The sequence below is a fragment of the Lygodium microphyllum genome, chromosome 19 (assembly GCF_053477565.2).
Source record: "Lygodium microphyllum isolate KBCC chromosome 19, Lygodium_microphyllum_v1.1.10, whole genome shotgun sequence".
Taxonomy (NCBI): domain Eukaryota; kingdom Viridiplantae; phylum Streptophyta; class Polypodiopsida; order Schizaeales; family Lygodiaceae; genus Lygodium; species Lygodium microphyllum.
In genome coordinates, this window is record NC_141153.1 from 17,293,028 (window position 1) to 17,306,310 (window position 13,283).

The following is a 13,283-nucleotide window of genomic DNA, read 5'->3' on the forward strand; positions in this document are numbered from 1 at the left end:
CATGGGCTGTTTTTAGAGATAATGCACGAGCATTGTCTCGACAGTATGGTATTCAACATGTTTCCTCTTTGCGAGATGAATTGCAGAATGTGCTATCTTTGTTGGTCCAGTCATTGTCAATGTGTCAGTCAAAGGATACCACTGATGACTTGCTCACATGGATTGAATGGTTGAAATGTTGAGTTTAATCTCTTCAAGAAGAGAAATATGCTAAATACAAATTGTTGGCCAGAGTGGAAGCTTTACATAATAATAACTGTCAATCTCATCAATTCTTTGCTCGCTTACACCAGAAATACGCTCGTGAAAATATTGTGCATTTGATGGATAAGCAAGGTGTTATGGTGACTGATCCTGCTTCCATCATTCAGATGTGGGTTGACTTTTATAAATCTTTGTTGGGTCTACAAGAGATTCTTTCTGATGTTGTTCACTCTGCTCGCCGATATATTTCAATTTGGTTAGCAATCAGGTTAAGCCAGAATGGGTTGATTTGATGGAGGCTAATATTTTAGAGGATGAAGTGGAAGATGTGCTGTCCCATTTGTCTCAAAGGAAAAGCCATTGGCTAGGATGGGGGCTTCCTAATGAGCTGTTTTCAGCCCATGTTAAGCAACTTAAGTACCCATTAACTCGCCTATGTCAGCAAGTGTGGAATTCTAGTATGATGCCTTCAGACTGGAAGATTGTTGTCATTCGGTTATTGCCTAAGGTTCCTCTTCGATCTCTTTGAAACAATGGAGACCCATTTCTGTTATGGGTTCTTTATATAAAATATTCTCTAAAATCATTGCCAACAGATTGCAGAAAGTATTTCTGCATTTGGTTCATCCACGTCAATATGGTCTCATTAAGGGTCAAAATATAATGCATAACATTTTGAATATTCAAGTGCGGATTGATTATGCCAAAGTTTTAGGCTAGTAGGTTGTTATGCTTTAGCTTGATATTTAATCATGTTAGCTAGTCTTTTTTGCGGCAGCTAATGTCCACCGTGGAATTTGGTCCTCGCACGATTTCTCTTGTTGATACCATTAGTGAGGGTGTTGTGGCTCGTATTGCACTTAATGAAGGGATCATAGATGAAATTACCTTGTCTCAGTCTCCTCAACAAGGCTGCCCTCTTAGCCCTTTGCTATTTGGTTTAGTCACTCACCCGATGCTCTCATTGTTGGATAAGTTGGTTGATCAAGGTGAGATTGTTGGTTTGTCTCTTCCCAGTGGTGCCCAACTTTTGGGTCAATCTTTGGTAGATGATTACTTTATGTTCCTTAAGGCTGATCGCACTAATGTTAATTGGGCAATGGTTGTGTGGAATCTTTTTGCTATGGCATCAAGACTTCGTATTAATGCTCAGAAATCTACATTGCTCTCTTGTATGGAGAATGATTTGCAGGCCTTGTGTTGGCATGGAGTTGTGATTTCTAAGGGGGATATAAACAGGCACTTGGGTTATCCTATTGGTGTGGATCTACCTCCCGTGCCTTGCTTGATTGGATGTCATCCCATATTCATGATCAGTTCACGTATTGGAAATCTCAAGCTGGCCTCTTCATGTGAGACTTAAAGTCATGATTAGTATGATTTCGTTTTTTCTGCCATTGCTTCCTTGGACTAAGAAGTCTCTTTTGGAACTGGTTCAGCATATCTGATTCATGTTGTGGAAAAAGAAAGGGAATCGTTTGGGCCAGGTGTGGATTTCGTGGCAACATGTGACCACTCCTAAAAGGATGGGGGGCATCTTTATTGGATGTTAATTTGCATATAGCACTATGTGTAGAGAGTCATCCTTGGTTAGATATTGCAAAATTTTTCATAGAAAGGATTGGTATCTCTCATGGAAGCACGATTATTCACGCTTCTTGGTGGCATGTGCTTAATTCCATGAGGCCTATTAATGTCTCCTAGTCTTTTCTCCTTTCTCATTTGATTGCATCTTGGTAGGAGATGCTACATTTTGCAGTTTGGCGCCCTCCTGATTTTCATGAGGAGAATTTGCTACAAGGAGAAGTACTGGCTACCTCCAGGTTGTTGGATTGGCCTGATAAAGATTTGCAGTGAGACAAGTTTAATCGGATGGCTCGTTTGAGGTTGTATACAGTCCTTGATGGTGTCATTCCTGGGCAACCCCGTCTTTATTCTTTCCAGCGTATTTGTCAGCACTTTCAGGTGCTTCGAGGATATCACGACATTTGGTTGTCATACGGGACAAGCTTTTGAGGTTCTCTCCTTTGGTTGCGTTACAGCCATTGTCTACCGAGTATAATTGGATGTTTGTGCTTCCTGATGATTTCGAGAAAAAATTAGCTAATTAGATATATCATCAGATGGTGGAGGCCAAGAAATGGGTCACTGGTAAGGCTAATAAATTATGGCGTATTCGGGATAGGAAAAAGAAGTGGCAAGAAAGATTCATCCAACTCTGGAAGTCCAAGGTTCTTTATTAGGATAAAGTGTTCATGTGGAGGTTGCTTATTGGGGGTCTTCCAACTAGGGATGTGTTGCGTGCTCGCAAGATCTCTATTGGTCGTTGTGTATTCTGCACTAAATGTGATGAGACATTGCTTCATCTCTTTGTCTCTTGCCCTGTTGCTCAACAAATTTGGGGTTTTGTATCCCATGTGTGGTCCTTGGTGACTCAGCACTTGATATCAGCTTGTTCATGGATTATGGGAAAGATGACCTCTATATCTACTTTCCATTCAGATTATTCCTGCCTCTTCCATTTCCTTAGATGGATAGCCCTATGGCATATTTGGCGTACTCGGAATGCCTTTATTTTTTATTCAGTATCGGGCATCCATGGTCATGTGGCCCGTGTTCGCAGTTTAGTGTTATGGCAGATCTCCTCTATGGTGTCAGTTGATCTCGTTCTTCCTGACATTGGTGCTTCCTAGTTGGATATAGTTCGCTCCACACCAGTTGTCCTTTGTGTGTGATATTTCTATGTTAGAATCTTGGTAGACTTTCATTTGTGTCTGTTTTTTCTTCGTTGACATGATGGTCCAATGTAAATATTTACTACTTAATTCAATTATCTTCACGAAAAAAAAGAGTGTTTATACACGATGGCCTACAACCATCCTACATCTTGTAATCTTGTACTTTTTTCGTAAGTAATACATCACCTATTACGAGAGAGAGAGAGAGAGAGAGAGAGAGAGAGAGAGAGAGAGAGAGAGAGAGAGAGAGAGAGAGAGAGAGAGATGTACGGCGAAAGGACCTGCTGGAGTGGATTTCACAAAAACTGGCAGCGAAGTTTATGTATTGGAAGTCGCAAGCTTGGCCATTCCATGTCCGCCTCAAAGTGGCTCAGACAATTATGCTACCAATGCTAACGTATTTCCTGCCATTACTGCCATGGACGCCTACTACTTTGAAGGCTCTCACTCATCCCATTCGTTTCATGCTATGGAAGGATTCACTGCAGGCAGGCATTTCCTGGATTTCATGGTCACATGCATGTACCCCTAAGCGCATGGGTGGTGGAGCTATTTTGAATGCAGAAACTCATATGCTGGCTCTTCGTTGGTCTCTCTTTCGTGCCATGTGTGTGGATCATCACCCGTGGACCATCATAGCCCGTTATTTTCTTGAGGACAGCGGGCTCCGCCATGGTAACACACGGCTTCGGGCCTCCTGGTGGCATGTCCTTAATGCTGACTCTCGATTTCCCAGTCCCTCTTCCTCCTTGTTACTGCACTTGGTCAGCTCTTGGAAAGTGGTGCTCCAAAAGGCCCATTGGCATCCAGTAGGGGACCGCTTGCAGACTAACTCCTTTCAGCTGGAATTGTTGGCAATATCCAGATTACTTTCATGGGAAGATAAACATCAGCTCAGACCAAGATTTAACCGCATGGCCCGTTTGGGTGTGACTTCGATTGCGGATGCTACCCTTGCCACTCGCAATGTCCTCGCATCGTTTCGGACTGCTAGGAGACTTTTCAGGATCCCGCGCGGATACCATGATTTATGGGGAAAGCTTTCGTCGGAGCTTCAGGGTAGGCAACCCTTTCTTGCCCTGGCTGTGGATCGCCCTTGGCAGGACTGGGACCTTGCAGGCCGGTTGAGTCTGGAAAAGGCCTCTACTAATTAGGTGTATCATCTTCTCATTCAAGATCACCAATGGCTGGGTGTGAAAGCTAATACTGTTTGGGGACTGTGGAAATCGCTGTCATGGTGGCAGGCAACGCTGATGGAGGGCTGGCGGAATAAGGCACCTTTCAAATGCAAGGTCTTTCTTTGGCGGGTAATGATTGGTGGTCTTCCTCTTGCCTCGGCCCTTTCCAAGCGTCGAATCTCGAATGGCAATTGTTTCTTCTGTACCACTACGGCGGAATCGGCCCGATATCGTTTTCTTTCTTGCCCGCTCGCCAAGAATATCTGGTCACTCTTGTCGCAAATCTGGCGCGCAGTGGTGGGGTCCTCACTAACTTCTTTCGATTGGGTTTTTGTGCGCCCAAAGTATCCCACACCGCCACAGTTACATATGAAGATCTTATTTCACTTTTTCAGATACTGGGGATGCTGGCACATTTGGACCACGCGCAATGCTTTTCTCTTTGATTCGGCCTCTAATGTACCGAGACATATTGCAGGTGAGGTCTACCACTGAGGAATCACAAGACTTAGATTGGAACACTGGTTGGAGTTTGCTAATACATTACTAGAAGATTATGTCTAACAAAACCATGAGACCTTCCGTGTTCAAGATCAGGATGATGTTGCTATGGATGCAAAAGATAGTGTTGCATTCATTTTTGGCATTTCATGATAGAAGGGTTATCCCTTTCTTTACAAGTTAGATCCCGATGCTTTTCTGAATTTTCCATTGGTTGATTTCACTGTTCTTGGGTGGTGTGTAGAAGAGATATTTGTGGGACGATGTGGCTTTTATGAAGTAATGTTAAAGTCAACTAGGCTCCTTAATCATCTCTTAGCTAAAGTGCCTTTGTTTTTTGATTGGTGCCTTGTTCATGTTGTGCCTTGGTAGCTGTTGGCTGACTTCTAGCGCTTGCTTCAACAAGAGTGCCCAGTGTGGGTAGAAGTGGAAGCTTGGCAAGCTATGGAAGCTATTGGTGCAATTTTGGTGCCTCCTAGTTAAAGGGCAACAAATTGTAATTGCATGTGTATGTAATGGGATACCTCTCGCAAGAGGCTTAATTGGCTGCAGTTAAATTGCCCTAGCATGCCATCCTTGCATTTTCATGTAAAATGGGACGGTTTTGCTAGACACTGTGTCTCTTGTGGGCAGTTGGGGCATTTTAGGACAGAATGCCCATATAAATTTTTAGCTCCAAAGGCTATGGGTGCCCTTGCTATTAATGAGGATCTTATGGTTGACAATGTTCTAGATGATGAGACCCCTATTGGATTGATGTTAATAAAGGGAAAAAATTAGCAATCTTTGCATCAACTAGATTAGGGTTGGATGGATGTACTTCTAAAAGAAGCAATAAGATTACTGTGGACTTTTCATCTACTATGCTTGGCTATGCCCAGGACTCTCTAAGTATCTATGTGCAATGTAAAGATAAGCTCCCCATGGTGTGTCAAAATAATGACATGGTCTCTTCTACCACTTAGACACATTTTGCAACGAAAACTTTTGCGGACTGCTGTAAGTAACTTCCAACTAGACTTGCATTTGGCACATAGGGTAAGGTGATTATACCATGGGATCGCCATTATCCAACATTTGTCCCATAGAAGGGAAATGATCCCTCTACCTCAAAATTGGCAAGGCAGAGGATGAACTCATTTGCAATGATGGCTGATTTGTTAGCAAAAATTGCCAAATCAAGGCAAAAAGAGCCTCGGGTTTGATCTTCTTTCTTTGAATAAATATGAAAATTGCCACTTGGTATGTGTGTGGCATTTGCTCACATAGTAAGCAACATGACATGTACATTTTGCATGATAATCAATGGGATGTTTTATGTGTTGTTGAGCATAAAAGTCGCAGTGATGCAGGCAAGATTGGGGATTGCCATAGGTTTTACTTGTTTTATGTTAGGGGCTCTGCATGACATGACTCTGGTGTGCTCATGGTGGTTCATGAGAGATTTTAGCCAGTCCTGGTTAAGAATGATGTGTACAGTCGATTCCTAGTGGTTAAAATTGTGTTCAAAGGGGAGGTCTTGTGGTTGGCAAGCCTCAACGCCCCAAATGATTGCTTGTCTAGACATGATTAGTGGGACAGATTGACAACTTGTTTGGCACTTGGTAGACCAGGTTTGTTGATGGGAGATTTCAATATGTGTATCACAATCTACCTCTTAGCATTTGGTGATGGATGCTCCTGAATCCCAACGGTCATCTAGCATGAGCTTGCTTTGGATATTCTTAAAAAAGATCTTTGATCTTGGCTCTATCCATTGGATCCGGGATCCACTTGTCATTCAGCATAGCACACAACTACATGGTCTAGATTGTATCATATCTATGTCATGCATGATGATGCCTTCATGCCAAGGATCTTGGACATGCAAGTCTTGCAATGTTAGGCCTTGTTTGACCATGTTCCTCTATATTTTGAGATGCTTGCACAGTTTGTGGCTCCTTTAGTACGGTTTTTGGGCAGGCTTACATTGTGCTTCAATTCGTCTTATTTAAAGTACTCTATTTTCAATGCTTATATGGGGCAATCGCTTGACTGATTCGTGTCTGATTTCCCGTAAGGGGACATGTACTCCATTCAGCAATTGATTGGTAATGTACAAAGGGTTGCTCGACAATATGGCATCCATCAGGCATCCCTTTGTAGACAGCGTTAGCAAGCAGCAAAGGAACCATTAGCCTTGGTGCGTTCATTAGTTCTCGAATCCCTGGATGATGCAGTTTTGTTCCCACTAGCTATGAGATTGGTTGATCTTATCCATGTGTTCTAGTTGCGATCTTATCGGCATGCTAAACTGAAATCTTTGATTGACAATTTACAAGATGCCTAACTATTAGCCTTGGTGCGTTCATTGGTTCTTGAGTCCCCTAATGATGCAGTTTTGTCGAGATTGGTTGATCTTATCCATCAGTTCTAGTTGTGATCTTATCAGCATGCTAAACCGAAATCTTTGATTGACAATTTACAAGATGCCTCCTTCTAGTCTTGTAAAACTTTTTGGGGTTTTTATCCTTCCCCTCCCTGTGAGAATATGGTTAGACTACAACATTAAGATGAGCACATGCTTACAAATTTTCAGTCCGTATTGTTTGCATGTGTCATGACTATTTTCTAGCTTCTGCAGCATGTTTGGCTTTTTATGATTTGGTTTGGGACCAAGTTTCATCTGTCATACAAGTTGTAGTAGAAAGTGACATTCATGAGGGTGAGGTTATGGATGTCTTGCTTTACTTACTTGTGGATAAAAGTCCTAGTTGGCATGGCCTCCCTAATGAATTTTTTGAGACCTATACCACTCATTTGGCAACACCTTTGGCTGTGATTTGTAAATAGGCTTGGGAAATGAGTTACTCCAGCATCATAGGAGGGAATTATTAAATTGTTCCCAAAATTGCCATCTCCATCACTATTGAAACATTGGAGACCCATCTCCTTGATGGGCTTGATGTAGAAAATTTTCTCTAGAGTGTTGGCTAACCGCCTCCATAGGCATCTCCCTACTATATGCCCTCCAATCAATATGGCTTTATCAAGGGTAGAAACATTTTTCATTATGTGTTGAATGTGCAAATGGGAATTGATTATGCCAAGCACTCTAATTAGGAGGAGGTATTGGTGCAATTGGATTTGGAAAAAGCTTTTGATTATTTGGATTGGTCCTTTCTTGCAGAATTGATGCATACAATGGGTTTTCGGCCACGTATGTCTCAATTCATCTATACTATCAATGCTAATGCCTTTTCTAGGGTCATGTTAATGATGGTGTTATTGACCCATTACCCCTTGCACGCTCAATCCGACAAGGCCTTTGTTTTTTGCCTTGGCATTACATCTAGTGCTCACCATGTTATCCCATATAGTGAACACTGGGCAATTGGTGGGCTTATCTTTTCCTTTTGAATAGCATTTTGTTGCCTAGTCACTAGTAGATGACAAGCTCACGATCTTACATGCAAAAAAGGATATCATTTGTAAGGCATTGGACATTGTTTGGGTATGTTTTTGGTCTCCATTTTAATTCTGCAAAATCATCCCTCATTAGTTGCACTGAATCTAACTTCCAATCCTTGGGATAGCGGGGGTGGTGGTGCTACGTGGCAATGTTGTTAGACACCTAGGATATCCTTTGGGAGTCAATGTACTTCCATAGTGTCCAGGAGACTTTTTTGGGATCCTCATGGATACCGTAGGTTATGGAGCTAGATTGAAAGGGTAGTGCAGCCTATGCAGCCTTTTCCTGCACTTGACTCTAATTGTTCTTGGCAAGATTGGGATATCGGTAGCCATCTTAGTCTTTAGAATGCTTTAGCTAACTAGGTGTATCATCTCTTGATTAAGGACAATCATTGGCTGGTTCTTAAAGCCAATGCGATTTGGGGCATGCATAAAACCTAGGCTTGGTGGAAAATGGCAATGATGGTAGGATGGTTGAACAAGACTCGTTCAAATACAAGGTCTTTCTTTGGAGAGTGATCATTGGTGGGCTTCCCCTTGCTTCGGCCCTTTCAAAGTGTTGAATCTCGAATGGCAATTGCTTTTTTTGTACAACTAGTGTGGAATCTTCACATCATAGATTTATTTCCTGCCCTTTGAACAGGAAAATTTGGGCTCTCTTGTCAAATATTTGTGCGAGGAGTTGTTGGCCTATCACTGTGCCATTTTGATTGGGTTTTTGCCAGTGCCAAAGGCACCACCCTAATGCAGTCACATTTGAAGGACTTGTTCCATTTTTTCAGATTTTGGGGCTGTCACCATATTGGATCACCCACAATGCTTTCGTCTTTGACTTTGCAATGGGTGTCCAAGGACACATTGCCAAACTCAAGGGTCTTCTCCATTGGCAATTAGATCTTATGCAACATGGTGGTCTTCTCCCTAGGGAGGTTTTAGCTCCTTGGCATATGGCAATATCTTTTTCTTCTTTGCTACGACATTTTGTATCTTTCATGTCATCTGATTTTTGTATGCCTTTTGTGATTTGATATAATATAAACTACCCATTACGGGGGGTGAGAGAGAGAGATTACTAGGATTTTCATGGCTGGCCAAAAGGCCTGATGTAAATACTTTTACTTAATGTAAACCGCTTCACGAAAAAAAAAAAGAGAGATGCAAAGACGTGCCTTTGTCAATTGCCTTGGGTTTCTATAGCATGATTTTTCTTTGAAGAAGTGGACATTTTGCATGTAACATTGATATTCAGGCAAATTGGTGCTGTTGACTTTTCTGATTTACTCCTAGAAAGTGGTCCTTGAGAGATCCTAGTAGCATCTAGTAGATAATTGCAAGTAAATTGTTTGCATGGTAAAGTTATGGATTCTTTTAAGATCATAGTATGGCCCTAAGTTGAATAGCATGGCGAAATGAAGAACAATAAGGTAACAAGACAGAGGAACATAGCTGCTCCATGGTACTTTGAAAAGTGGCATCATATGTCACTATTGATATTTTGACAAAGGAGCATGCTGATCCTTCTTAGTTCTAAGTCATGGAGCTTCATGATGAGGGGTTACATGTTCATGTAAAATGCTCTTCTTGTGTCTCAAGAGACCTCTATACATTCTTCCTTTTGGTAATTAATGCATCACCCATAAAGAGAGAGACCAAAAGAGAGCTACTTGATTGCATTTCATCTTGCATTGTTGATAAATATGTAGGCCCAAGGTTGATAAATATGTTCATCCTTGGTTTGCTGGCACCTCTTCAATCACCATGTCTAACATTCAAAAGTCATGTGACCCTTGCACCTTCTATACTTTGTAATCAATACAATCGACCATTACTAAAGAAATAAAAGAAAATAGAGATTCAAAGACATGTGCCTTGGTCAACAACCTTGGGTTTCTATAGCACAAATGTTCCTTGAAGAAATGGGCATTTTGCGTGGTAAATCTCATATTTGGGCATCATGGTGGCATGTTCTTAATGTTGATCAATCTATGAGACTCAAATCATCGGTGTTGTTGGTTCATATGGTTTGCTCCTAGAAAGTGGTCCTTGAGAGATCTAACTAGCATCTACCACATAATTTGTTGCAAGAAAACTCTTTGTTGATATAAGGGGGACATAGCTGCTTCATCGCTTGAGACTATTTGCATGAGTCCACTCAATGTTCATTCATGATTTAGATTGTGTTGTTATTGAATGGTTGCAAAAGATAAAACATTCATTTGGCGATGAAGTGGCTTACAAACCTAGTTTTGGAGTAGCACACTCTTTTGGTAGCCAAGTGGCTTACAAAGTGAGGTTTTTGGCATTTCATATGGTTGGATTGAGGTTGAATTGTTTTTGGAAGGTGAATTCATCCTTTTCTTTTGAAGTTATTACAACCAAAACAAAAAATGACAACTCAAAATTCATAGGATTTTCAGTAGCATAATCTTATTTTCTCTAGAAGTCATTTAAAGTTGTTGCTAAGGACTTCATAGATAATTATTAATTTAGCACATGGATCTTTAGGCTTTTGCATTCATTCTTATTATTATGAATTGTATTGAAAGATGATGTATTGAAACATGTTTTATTCTACTTGTATTGAAAGATGATGTATGGCTTTCAGGTTTACAGTAGCAGCAAAACAGTTAGCAAGCAAGTTGGAGGCTCCAAGTGTGAATGATCTTGGATTCTCAAAGCGTTATGTGAGGTGCTTGCAGGTAAGTGTACTAGTTGAATATTTCGGTTTTATCTACACAAGTCCTATGCTACAATTGAGTTCCCAAATGCTTATATATTACTGATACTTTGTACAAGTATTGTTTTTTGTTTCTGTTCTTTTTGTTGTTTCTACTTGTGAAATTAGTGCAAGAAAATTATATTTGTTGGAGACGTATGCTTATTTTTAAGTTGACATTATTTTTCTTGAACAATGACAAAGATGACCTTATATCTTGGATGTCTATGATGATTGCCTTGCCATTTTGCCGAAGCTAGATGTTTCATGCATGCCTAATACCAAAACTAATGGTTTTGGCCATAAGGGAAAACTACAAGAAGTCTTTATCTTTTTTGGAACTCTTGTTGGTTGAATTACTTACCTCTCTCTCTCTCTCTCTCTCTCTCTCTCTCTCTCTCTCTCTCATATAGTGTCATTTTATTAATTCTCATTGATGAGACAACACTAGCAGTTGTACTCATTAGGGACCATTATAGAGAGAGAAGCCCACAAGTAGATGAAGACCTTGACTTGTTGTAAACAATGAGTATATGAGGAGGCACAATATTGGGATCTATACCATTTATTCATGAGCAAAGATGCTTATATGCTATAGATACTTTTTACAAGTATTATTTTATGTTTCTGTTCTTTTTGTTGTTTCTACTCGTGAAATTAGTGCAAGAAATTTATATTTGTTAGAGATATATGCCTATTTTTAAGTTGACATTGTTTTTCTTGAACAGTGACAAAGATGACCTTATATCTGGTATATCTATGATGATTGCCTCAACTGTAACTACATTTTGCCATTTTGCCAAAGCTGGATGTTCCATGCATGCCTAATACCAAAACCAATGGTTTTAGCCATTAGGGAAAACTACAAGAAGTTTTAATCTTTTTTGAAACTCTTGTTGGTTGAATTACTCGCCTCTCTCTCTCTCTCTCTCTCTCGCTCTCTCTCTCTCTCTCTCTCTCTCTCTCACACACACACACACACAACACACATACATGTAGTGTCATTTTATTCATTCTCATCGATGAGACAACACTAGTAGTTGTACATTAGGGACCATTATAGAGAGAAAAGCCCACAAGTAGATGAAGATCTTGACTCGTTGTAAACAACGAGCATATGAGGAGGCACAATATTGGGATCTATACCATTTATTCACGAGCAAAGATGTAGCCACAGCATGGCGCAAATTACAGGAGCCACTCCAACCACACCTATCAATGACTCAGAGGCATGGCACTCCTATGCATAGGGACTATATGACATACCAAACCAGCCACTGATTCCCTATCCACTACAGCCCCGCCCTACCACATCCACCTTCTTCAGACATGATATAGTGAGGAGAGGAATCGAGTGTCTATAGCATGGACAATCAATGGATCATGCATGCATATAGGATGAGCACTTCATTTATGCAATGGACATTTTGGCTTCTCTCCTTGCCTTCATATTTTAATATGACTCTAGAGGGAGATTGTTAGTAGGACAGGTTGGTTTTTGATAGGGGTTTTGTTATGAGGACATGAAATTTGTGAAATGTTGTAATCTTGCCACAACATTTGATTGATGTAATAATCAAATGTGCAAGGTTGTAAGGCACATATGATGCACATTGCAATTATTTCATGGTAACAAGCCAAGGACCCTGAGGAGGCAATGGATGTCGAAGGCAAAAGTTATGACAAGTTAAGCCAATTGGGCTTTGGTTGTCGTCACAAACTATCACATCAATCTCTTCAGCTTGATGTGTACTTGCAAGAGCTCTCTCTCTCTCTCTCTCTCTCTCTCTCTCTCTCTCTACCATGGAGTGTGGGGTATTTTGGGCGCACAAAAACCCAATCGAAAGGGGTTAGTGAAGACCCCACCACTATGCGCCAAACCTGTGACAAGAGCGACCAGATATTCTTGGTGAGCGGGCAAGAAATAAATCGATGTCGGGCCGATTCCACAGTAGTGGTGCAGAAGAAACAATTGCCATTCAAGATTCGACACTTGGAAAGGGATGAGGCAAGAGAAAGACCACCAATCATCACCCGCCAAAGAAAGACCTTACATTTGAAAGGTGTCTTATTCAACCAGCCCTCCATCACAGTTGCCTTCCACCATGACTGAGATTTCCGCAATCCCCATACAGTATTAGCTTTAACACCCAGCCATTGATGATCTTTAATCGGAAGATGATACACCTGATTAGCAGAGGCCTTTTCCAGATTCAACCGGGCTGCAAGGTCCCAGTCCTACCAAGGACGATCCACAGCAAGGGCAAGAAAGGGTTGCCTGCCCTGAAGCACTAACAAAAGTTGTTCCCATAAATCATGGTATCCACGCGGGATTCTGAAAAGTCTCCTGGCAGTACGAAACGATGCAAAGACATTACGACTGGCAAGGGTGGCATCCGCAACTGAAGTCACATCCAAACAGGCCATGCGGTTAAATTTTGGTCTGATCTCATGTTTGTGTTCCCATGCAAGTAATCTCGAGACTACCAACAA

At 41.1% G+C, this 13,283-nt stretch overlaps 1 protein-coding gene across 3 annotated transcripts in view; it reads left to right on the forward strand.

Annotated features, from left to right (window-relative positions):
- Positions 1–13,283, forward strand: part of LOC148019608 (uncharacterized) — a 111,188-nt gene that overhangs the window by 70,081 nt on the left and 27,824 nt on the right. For all 3 annotated transcript variants that reach the window (XM_087699717.1, XM_087699715.1, XM_087699716.1), the window contains one exon: positions 10,680–10,773. In XM_087699717.1, the coding sequence (XP_087555843.1) occupies positions 10,680–10,773 (94 nt within the window). The remainder of the gene's footprint in view (positions 1–10,679; positions 10,774–13,283) is intronic.